This window comes from Gossypium hirsutum, chromosome A12 (assembly GCF_007990345.1).
Source record: "Gossypium hirsutum isolate 1008001.06 chromosome A12, Gossypium_hirsutum_v2.1, whole genome shotgun sequence".
In the NCBI taxonomy this organism is placed as follows: Eukaryota; Viridiplantae; Streptophyta; class Magnoliopsida; order Malvales; family Malvaceae; genus Gossypium; species Gossypium hirsutum.
Window position 1 is genome coordinate 13,343,403 of NC_053435.1, and position 24,030 is coordinate 13,367,432.

The 24,030-nt window shown below is 33.8% G+C and overlaps 2 protein-coding genes across 3 annotated transcripts; one reads left to right on the forward strand and one right to left on the reverse strand.

Moving 5' to 3' along the window:
- The first annotated feature begins 10,495 nt into the window (after positions 1-10,495).
- Positions 10,496-14,635, forward strand: LOC107935467 (calcium/calmodulin-regulated receptor-like kinase 2). Of its 2 annotated transcripts, none has more exons than XM_016868079.2 (8): positions 10,496-10,743; positions 11,527-11,917; positions 12,138-12,291; positions 12,765-12,891; positions 13,461-13,546; positions 13,632-13,703; positions 13,815-14,018; positions 14,107-14,635. In XM_016868079.2, exons 2-8 carry the CDS (start codon positions 11,592-11,594, stop codon positions 14,386-14,388), a joined length of 1,251 nt encoding a protein of 416 aa, XP_016723568.1. In that variant the 5' UTR covers positions 10,496-10,743; positions 11,527-11,591; the 3' UTR covers positions 14,389-14,635. The 2 variants fall into 2 exon arrangements, with proteins under 2 accessions (XP_016723568.1, XP_016723577.1); XM_016868088.2 differs by having other exon boundaries at positions 10,506-10,743; positions 11,530-11,917.
- A 961-nt stretch (positions 14,636-15,596) lies between these two features.
- LOC107935457 (phosphatidylinositol 4-kinase gamma 5) lies at positions 15,597-19,551 on the reverse strand. Its single transcript, XM_016868065.2, has 2 exons — positions 19,329-19,551; positions 15,597-18,075 (listed from the first exon to the last, which is right to left on the reverse strand). Exon 2 carries the CDS (start codon positions 17,848-17,850, stop codon positions 15,979-15,981), a length of 1,872 nt encoding a protein of 623 aa, XP_016723554.1. The 5' UTR covers positions 17,851-18,075; positions 19,329-19,551; the 3' UTR covers positions 15,597-15,978.
- Positions 19,552-24,030: the final 4,479 nt, after the last annotated feature.

The window sequence follows — 24,030 nt, forward strand, 5'->3', positions numbered from 1 at the left end:
GCAGTTTTTGAATCCCCTATTCCAACTTTATAAATTCACCATAAATTGTAAAGATATAATTAGGTGGTGTATTTTATATCCTCAGAATCCTTATTGAGTCTAGTTTTAGTAGAAACAAATCTCATAGTCATATGAATTTTTTACAGAGAGAAATGTGGTTCGTAGTAAATAGAGGTCAGACCAGTCGAGTCCTGAAACAGGGGTAAATTTAACTAATAAACTGTACTAATTGGCCCAACCAAAAATTCTAGAAGAAAATTAGTAGATAGGTATATGAGTCTAGATTCAGGGAAAATTTACGGATCTTAATTTCGAGTTTCGTAACTCGAGATATGATTTTTCTTGTGACTGTGACGCAAGTAGCTTAAAAGCTGTGAATGTAGAAACAATAATCCAAAGTTCTAAAAAAATGTTAAACTAAGCTTAGTAACACCTCATACTCGAGTCCGGCGATGGTCTCGGGCGTGGGGGCGTTACAGTCATAATAAACTTAAAGGTGAATCGAATCAACTTAAGGTTGGAGACAAAGTACTGTTAGATGAAGCAGACCCTCGTGTTGCCACTTCTGAACCTAATGGAGAAATCCCTTTTACGGTACTCAACGTTTTTCTATACGGTACAGTTGAGGTAACTTATTCCAAATCTGGCACTTTTAAGATAAATAGTACTCATCTACAACCTTATTTTGATAAGATTGATAGCAGGAATGAGGAGTTTCAACTCCTCGAACCACCATGACCGTGCAAATATGAGGTAAGTCGAGCTTAGACTATAAATAAGCGCTTCTCGGGAGGCAACCTGAGCACTAACACCACTAACACATTTATTTTATCTATTTTTCATGTTTTTATACAGTTATAGTAACCCACACGGCCTGGAAACACGGGCGTGTCTTTGGCTGTGTGGAAACAGGGCTAAAATTTTCCGAAATCTACATACACACGGCTAAATAGAGCCACACGGGCGTGTGACACAGCCGTATGGACCACACGGCCTAGACACACAGGTGTGTCATAGGCCGTGTGAAACATAGAGCTTTTTTTTTTTGAATTTCAAACAAGTCGGTGAGTTACATAGGTAAGGCACACGGGCGTGGGAGAAACGAATAACGTAGTACATAGCTTGGACACACGGGAGCGGATCAGGCCATGTGACGAATGGTCATTAAATTTTCGCGAGGCACGCGGGCAATACTCGAGCCACATAGGCGTGTGACACGGCCGTGTAGCCCAACACCAGCCTCACACGACCCTGCCCCTTTTAAACCCTAACCCCTCTTTTCTTCTTTCTCTTACTTTGTCTTTTTCCTCTCTTCTTCAACCCCCAGCCACCGCAGCTTTTACCCCCACCGACCGGCCACCATCTTTCCCATCTTTTCTTCTTTTGTTCCCTTCCCTTTCTTTTTCTTTCTTTCCCCTCATTTCCTATTTTTCCCTCTCACGTTTTTCACTTCTCCACTGACGACCCACCACTGCCAACGACCCCCCACGCTGTCCACCCTCACACCTACGTCCGTGCCCCCCGTTCCCCTAATAATGACCCGGCCCTTTAAATGCCGACAGCGCCTCCACACCTCTGACCACCGTTTAGTCGGTGTACCCTTTCTCCTCTAACCTATTATTATTATTTATTATTTATTACTATTTATTCTATTTTACTTATTACTCATTTCTTTAGTTTCTTAATTCTTATTATTAGTTATTATTTATTAGCATTTATTTTAGTTATTTTTTCTTATGGTTATATTTGTTACTGTGTTAGATTCGTATAAAAATTATTAATTAGTTCACTTCATTGTTCACTTTTTTTATTATTATTCTCATCTGTTTCTAACATTAGGTTTAGTTATTTAAGAGTTTTGCTTTTTGCCCTTCCAAATAGGTTATTTAGGATATTTGTTCTTATTCATCATTATTATTAGTATTATTTGCTTTTGCCCTTTATTGTCCCATTTCTCCATTTACTATATGAATCGTGCATGCTTGGCTATTTGTACATGTTGATTGGTTCTTTAGGCTTCTTGCACCCTACTGTTTCAAAGCCTTAGTTTACATATTTGGTGATGCTTTGTCTTAATACATTATTTCGTTTTCAGGCACACCATGACGAACACATGAGGCAAGAAGACTATTGTCCCCGCTTCGAAAAATCGAAAGGGTCCTGGCGCAATCTCCTCGAGCTCCTCGACCGAATCTCGTCACCCTCTGCTTAGATTTTCGTCGGGCCCACAAGATGACCTATTTCAGCTTCTTCGAGTACGACCATTAGGAGTGGGTCGTTGTATTGATTGGGCCGCATTGGAGCAGGTCAGACTAGCCGATGAGGTCCGTGCTTTCATTACCACTGCCCCATGGGATCGGTTCTTTGCGATAATCGAGCCCACCTATTCAGAGCTTACTTTAGAGTTTTGCACTACCTCTCATTTACAGCAAGTGATGAATACCCATGACGAAGCCGGTACTATCACTTTCTGACTTGGTGGCTTAGTGCGACATATGAGCGTCACTGAGTTTGACGCAGCTTTGGGCATCTACACTGATGAGTTTATTGGTGCCGATAACTTTCTTCGCCTCTATCGTCACATCCATCACTCACCTTTGTGCTGTTGGACCGACCTTACAACTAGCTAGATCCGTTATGACACGAGTCGCTCAAAGGCGGCATCTCTTTCTCCTACTCTACGATACATCCATGCCTTATTAGCTCACACGTTGACTGGCAGGAGAGAGAGCACCGGAGTGGTAAGCACTACTGATGCATACTATCTTTGGAGCATGACGACTGGTCATGTCTTTGATTTGGCATACTTCATAGTGCTTGCTTTTCGTCATCAGACAAACCACCATAGGAAGGGTCCTATCTGCCTTGATCCCTACGTGACTCGCCTAGCTTGACACTTCGGCATCTTCGACACTTCAAAGATGTCTTCGACATTCACATTAGTAGGCCAAATGTCTCCTCAGGAGGTTTCTAATATGATCCACATGAGGATGATAAAGCGACGCCGTGGATTCGACCCCCCTCAGTACAAACTCGTTTACTCTGATGACCAGGATGAGCTAGAGGATATTATTGATGATGTCCCTCCCTTTCACGAGGACCCACACCCACCACCAGTCGACATCCTGCTGCCACTTTGACCGATATATCCGAGTGACTTACTCACTTCGAGCAACAGTGTTTTGCGAGGTTCGACAGCATCAAGGTAACTTTGCAGCAGATCTGCCAGCACTTCCACATCTCGCCTTCACCACCATCACCTCGTGAAGCTAACGCATCTGATGATGAGGACCTCTGAGTCCATTTATTTTATTTCTTTTTCTTTTATTTATTTTTCTTAAGACTTATATTTTATATTTTGAACTATGTTTATCTTTATGGTTATTATCAAGTAATCCCTTAATTCTCTTCCAAAGTTGTGTTTATTTTCTTATTCGTAACTCAGAAGCATGCCTTTCATTAGCCTTATCTACAACTCCAGCTTTCACTATTTCAAGGATTTCATCCAAAATTCAGGGCAGTTTCGCTTCTCCCATTCTCTTCTGACTCTTCTGATTTATGCTTATATTATTATTATCTATCTTCGTACATTCAGGACAATGTACATCTTAAGTGTGGGAGGTTATTTATATGTTTATTAAAAAATCCCTGAATTTTTATCTCGCTCTCAATTAATTTCCTCATCTTATCATTAGAGTGAATTCCGATTGATTTATAATTTTTATTAATATGTTTTGAAGTTAATCATAGGGAATTGTGCATTGATTGTTTAAACTTTAAAGGTATTAGAGAATCAAGCATGATAAGTTGACTTTTGAAGAATTAAATTGCTAGGTTGTTTCCCTGAATTGAGGTATTATCTTGAAGTTTTGAATTTACAGGATTGACATCAAATACCCATAATTTTCGTGAGATTTTGAGCCTTTTAGAGCATATATCTTTCTTGCTCACTGATTTTGTTGGTTATGAGTGTGTCAACATTGATTTGCTATTCTAGAACTTGCATCGATTATACATGTCAAGACTACACCTTTGATTTGATATACTAAAATGATAAAGGCACTTAGGTTTTAACCCATTTACCCCATAATAAGCCTACTCACATAATTAACCCTTAATGAACCCCTTTGAGCCGTAAACACCATTTCTTGATATTTTCCCATTAAATGTTAACCTACAACTTCACCCTTTTTGATTTGTTAATAATTTCTCCCTTTTCATTGACTCCTTTTTATCGAGATTTAATTTGATTAGCTACCTAACCAATGTTCGTTCATTCCAGTTGCTGAATTATATCTTATTATGAACTTTCCATTATTGTACTTGTTCTTATTCTTAAAAAAACGTATATTCATTACATATTGTTATAAAAATCTTGGACAAGTTAAAATTATTATTTCGAGAAAATGAAGCTCATTTCATTAGTTTTGGATAGTCTTAATTTTGGCAATTGTTTGTAATTCAGTAATTAGCTTTTTTTTCTTTTAAGTTGGGTAATTTAAATTAATCTCGATTCTAACCCTCTTTTTTAGCCTTGATCCACACCTTTAACCCAAGCCCCATTACAACCCTGTTAAAGGCCTTTTGATTCGTGTATCATCTCATTTATAGTGGTGGAGATTTGATTTTCATGCAAGCCTATGGTAATGACTTTTCATATTTGACTATTGAGTGCTTAATTATCGAACCTTAAACACTTCGAGTGAGTTGAGTGAATCTTTAGTGGTGATGTCAACTTTTGTCAATTTGGAATTAAAGGTGATTACTTAGATAAATGGGGGATACCTATGATTTTATGATTAAAATGCTTAATTTGGATTGTTTGAAACTTTGATGTTCTTTTAGTTGAATTCTCAATATATGATTACTTGTCGTTCACTTCGATATAGTGTTGATGAGAATTATAAGTTGAGAATAATTTATTTTAATTGAGAGTTGAAGATTTTTTGCTTGAGGACAAGCAAATGCTTAAGTGTGGGGATATTTGATAAACCATAATATATACATATTTTTATCCCATACTTGGTATATTTTTGGATGAATTATAATAAGATTTGATAAATTTGATGCTCCTAATCCTTTAATTTCATGTTTTATACTCAGGAGAGCTTAGGATAGCAAAAAGAGCAAGAAACGGACCAAAAATGGACAAATTGGGCCTAATTCAGTATTTCACACGGCCTAAGCACTTCCACACCGGTAATCCACACGCCCGTGTGTGACACATGGGTAGGCCACACGCCCGTGTGTCATTCTCATGTCGATATTAAACCGAGTCAGAATTACACACAGCCTGAACACTTTCACACGGGCGTGGCACATAGCCGTGTCCCTGTCGAGCCCAAGTCTAATTCTACTCGAAAAAGGTTAATTTTGAGGGTTTTAAGGCATTCCAAAGTCTATATAAACACCCTAGAAGAGGATTAAAGGGGGACACACAGAGTAGAAGGAGAAAAGACTAGAAGAATAGCCATCGGAATCAGCTCAGAAACAGGATCTCCTTTAAGACTGAAAATCTCCATTCAATTTCCTTAGAAGTTCTTTGGGTTTCTTTATGTTTTGTTGTCTTCCCAATTTTGAGATGTTTTCCTTTATTATTATGAACTAAATTCTTTAAATACCTAGGGAAGTTGAAACCTAAGACGGATCTTATTACTATTTGAACTATATGATAAATACTTGTTCTTATTCTTAATTATGAGTTTTAATCCTTGTTTTAATATTCCAAGATATTCATTCAGGTTTTGATGTGCTTATTTAGTGGAGAAAAAGTCCTTGTTTAAGAGTAAATCTTCCATAATTAAGAAATCTTCCATAATTAAGCGGAGTTGCATGCAATCCTAGAGATAGGACGACATAAATCTACTGGATTAGAGTCAAATCTAATAATGGAATCCATAGATTGAGTTAATGCAATAATAGGGGTTTTAATTAGAAAGAGATTTCAATTAATCAACCTAGAGTCAGTTGTTCTTAGTCTCGAAAGAGATATTAACATAAGTTAGGGATTTCTACGGATTAAGTCAAGTGAATAAATCATCTAATTCAGAAGTGATAAGTGAAGTCTAGGCGGATTCTTCATTGGGTATTGTCTTCTCCATCGGTTTTCTAAATGGTATTTTTCAACTTTCATCTCTGCCGTGATCTTAGTTAATTAGATAATTAGTCTTAGTTAAAATATTCTTTTAACTGTTAGATAGATAATAAAAAGATAGTAATTACCAATATTTTTAGTCCTTGTGGATATGATATTTCCGGTCTCACCATAACTATACTACTGTTCGATAGGTGTGCTTGCCTTAGTCGAATTTTTAGTTAGTTTAGTGATCATCAATCCTGTATGGTGAAAAGGGTCTATGATATAATTTATCTAATTCTGGATTATGACACACCCATGATGGTTGAAAAATAGTTAGAAAACAAATATATTTATTAAAAAATTATACAAAAAAATAAAACTTTTGTTGAAACGATAAAGATCAATGTTTAAAATTTGTTTATGACATAGATTCAAATCTCACTTTGTATAAGTTTTTTTATTAATTTTATACAAAAAAAGAAACGAAAAGAAGTAAAAACATTCTCATAATACTATAACTTAACATATAGAAAATTTAATGCCTGATTGACTCGTGACACCAACTCAATTAATAACTTAAATATAATATAATTCCAAGTTTAAGTAACATGTTTGAGTTAGTATTTCGAATTTTAATATTATGGATAACATATGAATTTGAAGTATAATAATAATAATAATAATAATAATAATAGTTGGTAGATAAAGATGGCCTAAAGCGAAAACCAAATATTACACTAGATTCTCAAAGCGGTAACATAATCCGCCTCAACTAAACTTCGAGCTGATTACGGGGGGTTCTCCAAACCATTTGATTTCTGTGAAAGTTGTCGCCATACAGTTGGTCATATGATCAACAATAATATTTTGGGATCTCGAAATATGAGGAATAAGGACTTTCCAGTTTTGATTTAACAAACGATGAAAAAGACGTAGTTCCAGTAAGCTACTATCCGCAACACCACCAGCTAATATTAACTCTACTAATAATGCATTATCACATTCAACTTCCAACTGCGATAACCCTTTCCCCACGATAGGAGTAGACTTTTGAGTATGGCTCTTGCTTCAATCTTAAAAATTGAATCATTACCTAATTAAATCGGAAATCTACCTAACCATTTTGCGTCAGCATCTCTAAACACTCCCCCAATGGCTGCAAATGAGCCATTTTGCGACACAACTCTATCCTTGTTAAGCTTAACTCATCCTCTATTCGGGCCTACCCACTATTTGGTTGTCACCATCGGGTTTGCATGCAAAATTTTTGCATTCAATAGCTTCTAACTTCTTGTCTAACTTATGTTTGTATACACAATTTCCTGAACACAACAATGGCCTGTCGTAAACAAATACATGTTCCTATTCTTCCATAATAACCAACAAATTATTGGGAAAAACATTTGCCACTCAATATCATGATATCCATAACCTTCTATATTTTGCAGATTCCACAGCAACCAGTCTTGAAGTGATAGCCCACATCGCCTTAGAGAAAGTACAATCACATAAAGCATGGATCCTTGATTCACCCACATGGCTACATCTCGCACAGCTATTGTCATTCGTTATGTGTCTCATTGCCCTTACATCATTAATCAAAATTCTTCCTTGCCACAATGTCCATAAGAATATTCTAACCTTTTGAGGCACCTTTTCTTTCCATATCAATGTCCAAATATTTGCGTTGACACACAAGTCAAACTGATGGAGTCCCTTATAAGTTTCAGACGAAGAAAATACTCTTCTAGTCACCTATTTCTATGCAAGACGACCAAAATCAGCATTTATCAAGGGTGGAACTACTATGCTTATTTATAATACAATGTGATCAGGAAGTAAACTCATCAAATAGGCCAATCCCGATTACCATTCCCCTCCACCATGTCATTAACTTGAAGAGCTTCATCCAATTATGACCCCTTGTGTGCCACACTTTAAACGTGCCCACCTTAGGAACCCAATAATAATTTTTTTAAAAAAATTATAGAAAAGAAAATTAAATTTTAATAATTTCAATTTGTTCTGTATATATTTGTTGAAGTCTTTTTTTATTTAAAAAATATTTGATATAATATAGGTGAAGATTTTAAATCCACAAATAAAATTTTAAGGATTTTAAATTCACAAATAAAATTTTAAGGATAATTCGTGTTCTATTTAGATAATAATAATAAAAACACATGATAAATCCAATATTTAACCTTATTTATAGAATTAAAAAATGGGAAAATATTTCATTAACCATTTTCTCTTGACTTATTTGTAGCAACTTTTTAAAAAAGTATTTGTAATAATAGTTAGGGTAAACTATCAAATAGTCACTTTTGTTTATCTCAGGTTACATTTTAGTCACATATGTTTGAAATGTTATGTTTTAGTCACTTACGTCATCACATTATAACATTTTAGTCACCAAATTGTTAATTGTCGTTAACGGTGTAATAGTAAGTTGACGTGGCACGTTAAATCATCATTTCAAACAAAAAATTTAGGTTAATTTATACGATTGGTCTCCATATTTTTTCGTTTTGAGCAAAATTTTTTCTTTTATGTTTTTTAACTTTCCTTTTTTGTTCTTTATTTTCTATTCTCTTCTGCTTCTCCCTCTGTTTTCCTCCCTTTTCCGTTTCTTTTAACGTAGTTTTTCTATGTTTTCCATTTGTTAAAACTAGTCCCTATACTTTTATTTTTTTTGAATAATTTATTTTTTTCGAGTGAGTCGAGCTTGTGGACTAGTTTTAACAAATAAAAAATATAGAAAAACTATGTTAAAAGAAGTAAGAAGGAAGGAAAATAGAGGAAGAAGTATAAAAGAATGGTAAAAAAATGAAAGTTAAAAAAACATAAAAGAAAAAAATTAAATTGCTCAAAATAAAAAAAAATATAGAGACAAATTGTACAATTTAACCTAATTTTTTTGTTTGAAATGATTATTCAACGTGCCATATCAACTTACTGTTACACCATTGACGGCAATTAACAGTTCAATGACTAAAATGTTATAATACGATAACGTAAATATCTAAAATATAACATTTCAAATATAAATAATTAAAATATAATCTAAAATAAATAAAAATAATTATTTTAATAATTTACTGCAATAATTATTAAAACTCTTGTATAGGTTCAAACATAATAAATTTCCATCCTCTCCCAATATTGTTTTGATAACAAAATATTCATAATTTATGCTTAGGTATATAAAACTAAAAGAACATAAAATAGCATACATATGAAATATCTATGCCTTAGAATACGTCTCATTCGCTCATCCCACTCAATAAAATAAAAAAAACAGACGACAAATATGACGAAAGTACAAAGCATCCCAATTAATCCTTTTTTTATTGGTAAGCTAAAGGTAGCTTTAAGGTGATGTGCGATACACTGCAGAATGTTTAATTTATTTTTTGTCTTACGTTACAGTATCGTTATAATATTTAATCTTTTTATCACTGTTATTTTTATACTAACTGCAAGTAAACGCATCATTTATCCAAATCCACCCTAAATTCAATGTCGTTAAACTATTAAAAAAATTATATTCTATTCATATAACTTTTAAAAATTACAAAATTTTCATTAAATTATTCTAAAATTTTCTTTTAAATAATTAAGCTATTAAATTTTCTATTGTTTGGCATTCTCTATATTCACACCAAACTCTTATTCCCCTTTCCTGTTACAATTTAGTTTTATTTTCATAAAACTTCTTTAAATTTCACGAATCTACGATTTGGATCTGAGGTACGTTATCTTCTTAGTTAACGAGTACAAATCTATCATATTAATCATTAAATCGTTGTTTGTAACTTACTAGCTAAACTTTTAAAAAAAATTAATAATCTAATAATTTAAAGGGTAAATTATAAAAATAGTCACTTTTATTTATTTTAGATTATATTTTAGTCACTTATCTTTGAAATGTTACATTTTAATCACTTATGTTATTGTTTTGTTATGAAGTAGTCATTCTACCGTTAAGCTCTGTTACCTCTCTAACGATGGTTCTATGTGGTACTCCAAATAAGTTTTAAATGCCAACTTGGATTTTTTATGTGATAGTCCAAATTAAATTTATTTAATTAAAAACCTATTTTCATCTTAACAACTGAATATCTAAGTTAACATTTAAAACTTATTTGGATTGTCATGTAGGACTGTTGTAAGGGAGATAACGGAACTTAATGGTAAAATAACTATTTTGTAACAAAATGATAATGTAAGTAACTAAAAATAATATTTTAAATATAAATGACTAAAACATAATTTAAGACAAGTAAAAATAACTATTTTTATAATTTACCTAATTTAAATAAAAGTTTTAAACGCTAATTGGAACATCGTAAAAGTCGGATTTATCACCAGGCACTGAATGAAGCCTATTTTTACCGGCTAAACAGTCAGTTTGATTTATTTATTTTTTAATATAATATTGGCCTATCACCCCTTTAATGGAAATTCCATTTTCATCAAGTTGCAACTTGAAAGCCTCCAACCGAGACTCTTTCTCTTTTTAACTTCAGTTTTTCGTGTTTTCTTGTTTTATTATGTCAACTCTGGAGTCTTTACTAATCAAAGGATCATCAAATTATCAAAAGCCGTGGCAAGGAATTATCATGTTTTGCCTTTTCATTTACTGATCATCTTTTGATTAGGTATGGGTTCATGTGTAATTTTGCTAATTTTCATATCTTTGCTTTACAGTATCTTCTCTTTTTCTTTTTTGGTGGCTGCCTTTTGCTCTTGGGTTTGTTTTGATCTTTTTTCTTTATCATTCATTACCTTTGGGTTTTTGATTATATATATAAAAGAAATTTGATTTATGAAGGTTTTCATGATCTATTTTTTTATTCTGATTTATGAACTTTTCTTCAGAAAAATTGGGTCTGTTAAAAAATAGGGGTAATGATTTGGCAATGTCATATGTGAAAACCCAAAGATTGTGGAGGCAAGTGAGACTTTGGATTAAAGGTTTATTCTTTAGATGTTCTTTTTTATAGGGGCTGATAGTTGAAAACTGTTTGACTGATTGTTTCAACTCTCAAGAAACTACATACCAGAAGAGTTGAATTGATCTTCTAGCAATGGAAACATAGCCTGGGTGCCTCACTTATTTTTGCAACTAATGATATACAATTTCAAGTCTTTCTAATACCTCAATTGGTTTTTGGATGTAAAAATGGGAGCTTGCTTGATTGTATGGTTTCTTGCAAATTTCCGCTTTTAGAGAGCTGGTTAAAGTTCCTATTAAACAACAAATTTTCACTTTCGAGTTTTACTTTATTATGTTACATGGTATGATTTTTTGTTCATCATTCCACCCCACCCCCCCCCCGGCTTTTTTTTTTTTTTTTTTGCTGTAAGCTTGCTCTCTGCCTGCCTTCAAGAGGATTGGGCTATCAAAGGCTTTCTAATTTGAATAGATTCATCTCATGCAGCAGGCCTACTTAATTTGTGTACTGCAAGATGTTCTCATTGCCTGAGTGCTTAAAGAGACGAAAACATGGGTCATAGTGGTGACTTAGTTGTCCTTGGCATCTCTGTTGGCTTGGCCATTGGTATATTGATAGCTTCACTGGTATTTTTCGGAATAAGGTGGTACAGAAGGCATGCAAAACTGAAAAGAGGTTCAAATGAACCTAGTGTTACAGTTCTTCCAATAAGAACAAATGGCTTTGATACAAGCACCGACTTCAGTGCATCTCTCTCGAAATCTATAGCTGTCCAGGCACCAGAATATCATCAGAAAAGTTCTCCTAGTTCTTGGTGGAGTCTTCATAGTAAAGATCGGTTTGCTTCTGCTTCTGGTTTGCCAAAGTATTCCTATAAGTAAGTTCATTTCTAGTTTGAGTATAGGCATTATACTTAAGTGGAATAATATCGAAGAAATTCATGTTTAGAGGCTTACCAAATTCACATTTCCTATAATGATAAAAATCGATATGAAAATTTCAGTTTACCTCCCTTTCTAAATAAAGATAAATGATTAATGTTCAATGTTTATTTGTGAAATAAGCAATGCGTTTATCTTATTCATTATGCTTTACAGGGAAGTCCAGAAAGCTACACAAAATTTTACAACTATTTTAGGAGAAGGATCATTTGGTCCTGTCTATAAAGCTACAATGCCTACTGGTGGCGTAGCTGCCATAAAGGTGCTTTCATCTGGTTCTCATCAGGGGGAGAAAGAGTTTCACACAGAGGTAAGCAGCACTAACCATTCAAAAAGAGGCCTCCCATTAATTAGGGAATAGGTTGATTTCCAGCAGTTTCTTTTTTCTTTTTCCTTCTTATGGTATTGCCTGGATTAATCTGACTATATGAGGAACTGGTTTCAATCAATTGAAATAAAATTATAAAAGATAAATTTTTTATTTTGTTTTATATCAAAGTATTTAGAGCTAAGATCCATTAATGGATGTCGGATTATCTTTCAGTAGCCTGTACAAGTAGGTTAAAATGGACTATGGTTCTTAATTCTATCTAGGTAGGTGCAACCTACATTCTGATATCTTATTTATCTTTTACAATTCATCAATAATTCTCTCAAGACAGCTGCTGAGGTTGCAATTCTATTCCTCGAAGGGGTGGAAATGAAGTTCCTTCTGAAAATATTTTATATTAATTTACTATTGGTAACTAAAGCATTTTAACTATTAAACCATTTTGTTTTCAGGTTTGTCTACTAGGAAGGCTGCATCATCGGAATCTTGTGAACTTGATAGGATATTGCGTGGATAAAGGACAATACATGTTAATTTATGAGTTCATGAGCAACGGAAGCTTGGCAACCATACTATATGGTAAGCTTGGAAACCACTTCTTTGTTGCACCTGTCATCTTATATTTTCCATTGTAGATGTGTGTTGTGCTAGAACATACCTGTTTATGAAAAATCATAATGTTACAGTGGCTTGTAACCTAAAACCATGGTCACTGGTCTGACTTGCAGTTACTGTCCTTTTCTGTTTTAACCTGTAATATAGGCCAAAATTTCCATCATCTTCTCTAGCATTCCTATACTACTTATATGCTAATGCCATCGTCTATTTATTATATGGATATTCAATATTCTGCAATTAGAGACAGCTAGGGGAATTTGAGTAGTGCCAATGACATGTCAAATTATGTAAATTGATGGACTACTAGCATCTTTTGTCTATGTGTTTATCAATGATAGGCCCACTTCTGTGATGGTTAATGTTGTACGGTCATCATGTTCCACCAAGTTCAATTCTGTTAAGTGTTACCTGCTACCAAGCTTTTGAATGCATCGATATTTTAATGTTATTTGGACCCCAATTGGCACTGTGTTGCTAATATTGTGATTCCCTAACAATAATGATAACCAACCTGGTCTATGTGTGCTCAGATGAGGAGGAGCAGGGTCTGAGTTGGGACGAAAGACTTCAAATTGCTCTTGATGTTTCACATGGCGTAGAATATCTTCATGAAGGGGTAATGATAAAATGATTCAAAGTTTATTTTCACCATTGTTACTGGAACTTGTTACTTTACTTGAATATCACCCATTCTTGGACAGGCAGTCCCTCCGGTAATACATCGTGATTTGAAGTCAGCTAATATATTGTTGGACCAATCAATGAGAGCCAAGGTGCGCAAGCATATAAAGGCTGATATTTTTCAGACCCTTTCTTTTTAGTTGATTGAAGATAACTATAATGCACTCTAAATGGCATGACTCCACTACTGTTTCTTTTTCCAGGTCGCTGATTTTGGGTTGTCAAAGGAGGAGGCTTTTGATGGCCGAAACTCTGGCATTAAAGGTACATACGGGTATATAGACCCTGAGTATATATCCACAAACAAGTTCACAATGAAGAGCGATGTATACAGTTTTGGCGTCATAATCTTTGAGCTAATTACAGCTATCCACCCGCACCAGAACTTAATGGAATACGTTAATCTTGTGAGAGTCTCTTCTCCCTATGTAGTGAAGTCTTGCTTGTTAGTAATTCATACATCAATCTTTTCTTAACATAAACTTCCTTTACAAGGCCGCTATGAGTCCAGATGGGGTCGATGAAATCCTCGATAAACAACTGGTTGGAAAATCCAACATCGAAGAAGTGAGGCAGCTTGCTAAAATTGCTCATAAATGCTTGCATAAATCACCTAGAAAGCGGCCTTCAATGGGCGAAGTAACACCGGCTATACTGAAGATAAAGCAAAGGCGCCTCGGTAAAGAAGACATGATGTCCATGGCTGAAGGGGATTTTTCACGAATTATGAGCAGGATACAGGAGCAGCATATTGAGCTGACCAAATTGGCTAGCTAGGTCAATTGAACCGCAGCTTCCCCTTTTTTCTGTTCCAGTTTTATTTCACCTAATTTTCTGTTTTTACGCCCTTCGCCCCCCCACCCCCGTAGAAAAGAAAAAAGTCCTACTTTTTGCAACTGATGGCAAAGATAGTTACAACATACAATTGAAACAGTTACAGAGAAATAGGGTGTTTAAACATTTCTATCCCTTCATGTATAGTATACAGTGGTGATCAAAGGAAGGTAAACGTACCTAGCATTTAGATCGGATCAAGTTAATTTTACTATTAAATTGATGAATTTAACTTTTATATTATTAAAAATAATCAAATATATTGAAAATTTTTGTGATATTTTATTTCATGTTAAACTGTAAATTAGAAAATAATAATATTTGATTTTTTAATAATTAAATTAATAATAGAAAATTAAAAAACAAACTTCACAAGTACTGTTATTTTATCTTCTATACTCGGTAGTGGGCTCTGACTGGCAAATATCATCTGAAAAATCTCACAAGCCTTTCTACCCCTTCTCTTTTTGGTTTTATGATCTTGACAAGGGATTGCCCTTAGCGGTGGCAGTTAGCAAAATGGAGGGGCTTAGGTTGGATTATTTGGATTCAAATTCTTTCTAGTTTGGGCCTTAATATATCCTTATCCTTATTTAGTTTTATAGATAAAATGTTGCATGTAATCTTATAGTGTGTATTCTAAGCAACTATATATACACCAACAAAAAGTGATTAATAGAATGAGGTGAAATAGTTAAGGCCGTAAGACATAGGATGATGGTATTGTACTACTACAAGTTCAGCATCCTTGAAAATGCAAAATCATCCAAATTTGAATGCAGTGAAACTTCTGAATGTGTAGTAATTTCACGATAACACTCTGCATCCTACAACATGTACGTTTACACGCAGGTATCAATCTCAAATTGCCAAAAATATATGAAACTCGAGAAATCAATCCCCGCAAAGAAGATGGTAATTTCTAAAGACAGAATCAGAGATACTATAATCTCGACTGAAGGAAATAAAATAACAAAAGAGAATCCAGAAGTCGCCCAACTAAAGGGGTTAAGCAATTAGTAGCGCGAGTTTAAACTTAAAACTTCAAAATATAGTCAAGGAAGACTATCATATAAACTGGTATGAAATACTGGCCCATATGCTATAACCATAATAAAAAAGATATTTGCAAAACTTTAAATCACAGGAGGTGGACAAACCCAATAAACTTCACATTATTTGAATCTGCAATATCGTAGCATTATTTTTCTTGTAAATTCCTTATTATATTCAACATTCAGGAATCAAGAGCAGTTCAACCAGATTATTTATATATGGACACCAAAGGAAAAAGAAACAGAACCAAAAAACACAAAGCAAATGGAAATGGTGATAGTTAAAGAGGCGAAGAAAAGTGAACAGTAGTCCTCACCTTTCATGATCTAAAAGTAGTACCCTATCTCCAATAAGAGTAAGGTCAACCCGGTCAATGTCCATCCTTCACAGGAAAACCTTCAAGTAACCTACAGTATTGCTTTCTGGTTCCAACAACCCTCAAACCTTCTAACTTTAGCATTGAAAAGATTAACTAAATCAAAACTGGCATGAAGTTCCAAGCCTCTGTCTCTGTCTCTGGCCTACACTCCCTGATTTACGATTAGAAAATGCCAGGTAAACCAAATGCTGGAAATTCTCAAGATACTGTACCCACTCCTCTTCACTCATATCAGCTAGTTTCACAAATCTGGTGCTTCCAGCAAGCTGTTCATTCACACTTCTGTTTCCAGATGACGTTCCAGACAAATAGCCATTTTTCTGCATTACGTTTTCATGCTTCCAACTCTTGTCTCCAATGCTAACATTTTTCATGGACATTGACAGTCTTGGAACAGTTGGAGCCTTTTCTTGGGCAGTAAAAGCATATTCATCTGACCTTGGGGGTATTATATTCCCATCCTCCTCTGTCCATTCCTCTACATTCTCTTCTACCTTGGAAAGTGGGTTCTGGATATTTCCACCGAGTGGCCAACAAGCCTGTGGTGCCAATTTCTTTTCTAGATTACAAGTTATATCTGACTCCTCCTCACAGTCAATTTCAAACTGGAATTCATTCTCGACAGCTCTCACGTTATCAGAAAGCATATTCCTTTCCTCTAAAAGTCTCCTCGCCTCAATACATATGAACTCAAGTTCACTTGGCTCCTCCTGCTGGCCTCGAAACTCCCTACTCATCATCTCACCTATCTCAGCTAAACACAGACCAGAAATTGCTGCTTCCTTGAGGAAAATAGTGCAAACAACCAAGACACGAAGACATGCCTCTCGAATCATTGGAAGCTCCATTCTGAGCAGTTCAGAGTCTCGAAATGGATCAAGATGAGATATATATTCAAGCTCATCCTCTGAGAAAGGAATTGATGCCTGAGGCCAATGGATCCACTCAAAGTAGGGGTCCTCCAGGTTTTCTGGAAGGCATAGGCCATGATCAATTGGAACAAGCTCCACTTGATCAAGTCCTCCTCCTCCATCAATTTTCCTTACCAGAAGATTTCCAGCATGCCTATCAGTGTTCAAGATGCGGATATCCAATATCCCTATCTTATGTATAGCAGCAACTGGAAAGCTTGAAGTCCCATAATCACTGGCATCAAAATCATGAGGGATAAACTGCTGCAGAGAAGCAATCTTGCTAAACTCCTTTCGCTCTTGCTGCTTGGTTCCATTCACTTCACCATTGACATTAAAAATGGAGTGTGTGACCTTCACAAGAGCAGTAGAGGGCACATTGGCAAAGTGATCATAATCAAGAAGATAAGCTGCTACCTCCCTAAAGCCAGTCTCCCCAACCCGTACTGAGCGTTTCAGTCCTGGCTGCCCAAGGGCTTTGCCAATAAAACCTTTTGGGTTGTTTGGAGCATAAGGTTCTTCATCAGTTGGTTTAACAATTGCACAGTTTTCACCCTGGCAATCCCGAAAATAGTAGGCACCGCCTAGACCTCCACAAACAGGGATGGGATCAATCCCAAACTTCATTGCTTCCACAATTTTTCTTACAAGTTTTCTTATCCTGGAAAAGTGATCTGAACATACTAATATCTCAATGGGACCACTCTGATCTCTCTGCTGTACATCCTTTCCAGTAGGTGAGAGACATGGTGTAGATGAGCTTCTGTGCATAAAGTTTTTCGTGAGAAGAAGTGGAGAATCATTTCTGACAGTACTTAGATCATTCTTCAGCACTACATCCCCAAATATGAGAGACCTCTCCTCTATTGGAACATTAAGAGCAATCTGTAGTTTCCTTTTCACAGTATGGGCATTGTCACTCCTATCTAACTCTATACCAAGAACAGAGCCTGTTTCAGTCTGCACAAAGACACGTCTTCTTCCAGAAGATTTCCTTTCCATCATCTTATTTCCATGAAATTCACTATTAAAGAGTCCCTTAGATGCTGCAACAGCCATCCAGTTACAATGGAGCAGTTCAGATCAAGATATGTGAAATGAAGGGGAGAACTGGTAGAGTTCAGTGCCAGCAGTGAAGATGGCGGCAGCAGAGAGCTTTTCTCTCAAGCAGACGCCAAACTCAAATGCTGGTAAGACTTGAATGGAAATGTTTGTGTTGTAAGTGTTCATAATCACCAAGATGAATTCAATTTGGTGACTCCTTGTTTTACATTGTAACCGATTCTGTAAAGCAAAAGCAGATATAAAATATAATGAAACTGCTACATTGAGGAAGCAAGCCAATACCATTAACCGAAGGAAAGATAAAAGAACCATTAGAAGAATCACAAGAAAAACTGATTCATTAAAAGAATCAAAAGAAAACCTGATTCGTTAACCAAAGGAAAGATAAAAGAATCATTAGAAGAATCACAAGAGAAACTGGTTCAATTTATTTAAAGAAAAAGGAAGTAAAAGCTGAAAATTCCATTTTCAAAGATCAAAAAGAAATTTCAAGGACTAAATACATCAAGTAAGGTAATCAGAGGAAAGAACCAATAAATTAAAGTCTTTTGAACCAAAAAGAAAAAGCACACTATAAACGCATTACTAGAGTATTTATGAAGTAAATTCAATGTTTAAATAACAACTGTCTATGGAAGACACCAAAAGAACCAAAGCTGAAGTAAACTTAATTTGCTTCATAAAATAGATTTAAAGAACAGAAATATCACCCATGCTTACTTGATCTAATACTTATCAAGTTAAAAATTAAAATAAAAACCCCTTTGTCATGAAATCTAAATACTGTAAAGGAAAAATATAATAACAGACCGCTTATCCATTCCAACCTTAAAAAGCTCGACATGTTTCGCCCTCAAACGTACCTTTACTCAACTAACATGCCAATTGAATTTGAATAAATACACTTAATTATGTAAAACTGAGCAAACATGTAGCCATGGTAGAAATTAAATGCTAAACCAGGGCTGTGAATTAGAACGAAAAGAAACAGAATTCGAAGAATAATATTAATTTCTATAAATTATCATTACAATCCATAGTTTATATTAGGAGTAAAACATTCATTTTGGTTTTCTAAGACAATTATTCATCGAGAATATTGTTTGCTTTTCCATCCGAAAGCGTTTTTGCGTTCACTTTTGCTTTCAAAAAAGTATCAATCAAATAGAAAAATCAACAACGGAAAACTTTTATCTTCAATAAATTTCAAGATATGAGTTCCAAGAAAAAGAAGAATATCAACATTTCATTCAAAGAAATTTTTTTCCTGATAGTTTATATGATTTACCAAATCGTTATATATATATAAAAAAAATACTTTGCTTCATTTTTTTTATTCTTCAATACGCTAACAACCAGCTCAATTTCAAGAGAAAAAGAAACAGAAAGAAAAAAAAACAGTTCAATTCCACTCTTCCTAATTTTAAAAACAACTATAAAAATCATAGGGAAAGTGAGGATGAAAGACTCACCAGCGATAAAGAAATGGACGGCGGAGCAGCGATCGAGAAAGAGCTACCGCCGCTAATGAGAACTAACGGTAGAGATTCAACGATGAGAAGCTAAACCAATGGCTATGATCAGATTAGTCTCCCTTTTTATAAAATTATTTATTGTTCTTTTCGCTTTTTTCTTTTTTCTTTTTTCTCTGTCCCGCTTTCTGTCTGAGATTTATCTTTAACCTCTTTTCAGGAGAAGCGGAAGGAATTTTAACGGTTAAATAATAAAAAGTATAAAAATTTTCCAAATTTGTTAATTGGGTAGTAAGGACTACGTGGGTTGTGGAGATTGTGCCATGTAATAGAATTGTGACGTGGCCGGATCTTAGATGGGTGGAGCAGTTAATTAGTTGGTCTCGGGCGTGATTGGCGATGCCTAGGATTAGTAAGTGTTTTATTTGCTTTTTTGTCAATAATTAATACCCCAATCCTTGTACTCATTTTTTAAATTTAATATTTTATTTGTAATTACATTGATTTAATCTCCCCACATATCTTATTTAAAAATTAAAATCCAACCTAATTTCCTTTCTTTACTGTTACAAGATTGATTAACTTGAAATTTGACAAACTAAGATAAAATAGTAATCAAACAAATGGATTGTCATTTTTTTATTTGCTATTTGCAATTGAAAATCACGGAAGTATATAAATGATTTTGTTTTTAATGATGGGCATAATAGCAATAGAGAAGTGCTTTTGCTAGCATCTCGTGGGTCAAATTTATTTTTTATGACTAACAATTACATTAATAAATTCTTATTTCGGTGAGTAAAAAATTTTGAAAACTTACAAAAAAAGATAGGTGAAGTTTAATATAGATAGATTTATAACCGTAATTGGAGAGTAAGCGGTAATTAGAGGTATGGGCAGTGTTAAAAAATCTTTACTTTCTCTTGCATGAGATACCAAAAGATTGAGGTTGAGAGTGATAATACATTGATTCAAGTCCTTTGTAATTTTTATGCTTCTAAGAATTGTCTTTGCGGAAATTTCACTTATCAACTAACTTAGTAAGAGGCAGTGGTTGATTGAATTCAAGCAAATAAATAGAGAGAAGAATTCTTGCATTGGCAAAGACGGGACATTTGATGATGGGAGGGCTATGTTTGTTGGAGCATCCACCGGATGTGTTACTTGACATGTTGCAGGATAGGCACCAGCATGACACTTCTTGGTCTGATTTAGGTTGATTTTGTTGTGCTTCTTTTGAATCCCTCAATTATCCGACAAAAAAAACTGTTAAGGTGGAACCCAGGGTAATGTTAATTAATTTTTGTTAAATTTAAATGTGTGATTAATTAAATATTATAAATCTACACTGAGTATTAAGATGTTATACATTTACATTTAATGAAAATTCGTTAAATATATCATCAATTGAATTTTAATTTTTTAAATCAAACATATAAATAATTAAATTTTGAAAAGCAAACTAACTAAATTTCAAATGTTTAAAAAATACAAACACAGTAAACAAAATTAAACCTTTTTTAAAAATTGGATGAGAGGGAAAACCATGTATATATTTATATATTATATTTGATACTTAAATTTTGTTTTAATGTTCAATTTTATATGAATTTTTTTGTCTTTTAAGTACTTGATTTTGGGTTTAATATGGAACATAATAAATGAGTAATATCTTGTCTATAATGATTAATTTTTTTTAATTTTTTTAACATTAATCTCATTATAGATGCTTTTATTATATCTATTTTTTTATACAATGTCTAGAACTACCAATAATCCTTCTCCAACCTTTAAATAGGAGGATAATACACTTCATTGCACTCAAACCCGTGTCTTCCTACATTGACAATAATACCAATACTAACTAAACTAAAACTAAAACTTTAATTTTATGCAATGCAATAAAATTTCTAATTAGTATACAAAACCTTAATTTTCATGTAATCATACGTATTAAAAAAATCATCAATCTTACTTTATGAAAAAAATAATAATTTTGTTTCATTATGTGATTTTAAATTTTAAATTTATCATTATAATATTTTTACTACTTATAAAAGTTTTTATTAAGTTAGTGTTACACATCAATTAAATCTTAATTTAATTAAAGAATTACTAAAAAATTTAATTTATTTACAAAATAAATTATATTAATATGTGGGATTTTTTAAATATTTTTATCCTTTTACCATTTGAACTAAAACAATTTTTTAGTTTTTATATAAAACTGTAATAAGTATATTTGTTATTTAACTTTGTTATATATTTGTATATCTATACTATTAATAAAATTCCTTATTGAGTTGGTGTCACGAGTCAACAAGCACCAACTTGGTTAGTAAATTATAAAAATTGGTCTTTCATATTTAAAAGAAATTATATTATTTGAGGGTACCTTAATATTTTTAATTGAAAAAATAATAAAAATACTTTTTGTGTGGAAATCACAAGTTTAGAACACAAATGTGTGTTTAAAAATAGCAGACAATAAATAATGAAATGTATGGTTTGAAACTAATTAATAAATAACACATGAAATATGTATGATATTAAAATTTTAAAAAAAAGAGATTAAATTGTTTATCATTCTATTGTGATCATGTGCAAGTTTTTATTGGTTTTTTATTAAATAAAAAAACTAAATTATCTTCGAATAATATATCTTATTTTAATTACGGAATGAGATTTATGTAATTTCTCTAACCGAGTTGTTACCCAGTTAACTCATGATACCAATTCAGTTAGGAGTTTAAATAATAATATAAATATATAATTAATAAAGGTAATAAAATATGCATAACAAAATTAAAATGTATAAATAAAGTAAAATAAAGTGTTGGTTGAGTGGTAAATTTATAGTTTTTCCAAAGTCATTGTTCACTTAGCCCTCATCAAATTCAACATTACTAAAGGTGTCTTCATCACTCCATGTGGCATATAAAACCTTCTTTTTCTTCTTTAGAGTGTTAACACACTCAACTTAAATATTACCATAGCCAAGGTATTCATGATACTGAATGTCCTTCTATTCTATCTCAATCTCCTCTTTGACAACAACACATTTGCTCTTGGGCTTAAAAGTGTTTTTTGATGTTTTGAAATTCTTGAACCTCTTAGCTTACTTCTTAAGGGCTTTATTGAAGTTCTGAGTATGCATATCAACCTGCTCTTGGAGTTCTTCTATTTCAGAGGCATTGGGACTTGACACTTCATCAACAACTTGGAGTGCAATGCTCCTTTCTCCCTCGGACTACTGTTCTTGGATTCATCCAAGTTCAACTTAGAAGTTTGTAGGGACCTTATCAACTCATCAATATTCAAGTTCTCTAGATCTTTAGCCTCCTCAATTGCAGTCACCTTAATTGAAAGCTTTTCAAGAAGTGACCATAAGACCTTTTTCACTAATTTTGAGTTGGAATACTCTTCACCAAGAGCAAATACATGGTTAGATAGGTCACACAATTTAGTATAAAACTCACTAATTGTCTCAAAATCTTACATTCTCAAAGTCTCAAACTTGGTGGTCACTATTATGGCTTGGCATTGCTGAAAAATGTGCAAACAAAAATAAAGAATACCAAAGATTTGTTTACACAATTCAACTTTCCTATGTCTACGGAGCCTAGTTTAATGAGTAATTACACACTCTTTAGTCCACTATACAACAAGTGAAGTACACTCTATCCTACTCCAAGTATAGAGATCTCACATTTATTCCTGAATACTAGAATACTCATGTCACGCCCCAAAAAGCGATGAATCTGAGAAAATGAGTAAGATTGGTAGGTAGACTGTTGGGCATACTGTGGTAACATAATCTGCAACCATGTTGGCCTAACGGCGAGTTAGAATATCGCCGCATACTAGCATTAAAGCATCCACTCATTGGTGGTATCTAAGGAATTAGTCACAAGATGTTTTCAAGTGAAAAAGGATTTCACCCAAGAAAGTGTGCGCCTGTGAAGAAGTACGCCCTAGAATTGTGTTTGAACACTAAGAGCCCGTCAAGTGTATGAAGAAGATGTAGGAGACTTAATTGTCTTTAATACCACGCCAAACGTGAGTCTCCATCAAGATATAGTATGCTTGATTTTTATGAGCACTATTTAGTTGGATCTTGTATCAAGTTTGGTTGAGATTTGTTAGGACTTTGCAACAACAGAAGCAGAGATCATAGTAAAGAGTAGAGTAGCAAGATGTATGAAAGATTGTTTGAATACTAAGACAAGTCAACTAATCAAATCATCACAAGCAACATGGTTGACCATTTATCAATAGGAGTCAAATGGGCTGATTTGACATTCCCCATGACTGGTCAATAGTGAAATTAACCTTCCCTAAATTTTTTTTTACTTACCCTGGATTTGGTAGGGAAATCAAGGGGTCCGAGAGTATATTTATAAGAGGGACCATTTTAAATGGTTTTTCTTTCTACTTATTTAAGTTGTTCTCTCTAACCTCAACATTTTCTTTTTCGTTAAGATCGAACAAAGATCTAGTTTAATTAGTAGATGATTTTGCATTTTGGTAAGTCTTTCAGCTTTACATGTTACGATTATAAAAGGGAAGAGTATTACAGGAAGGCCCTACATAGGGGTGGTCGCATGTAGTTGAAATGTTAGTAAAATGTTTGTAATGGGATTCTAATGGCTTATGATCTTCTAAGTAGTTGCTGCTACTGGGTTAGGAAAGACAATCGAAA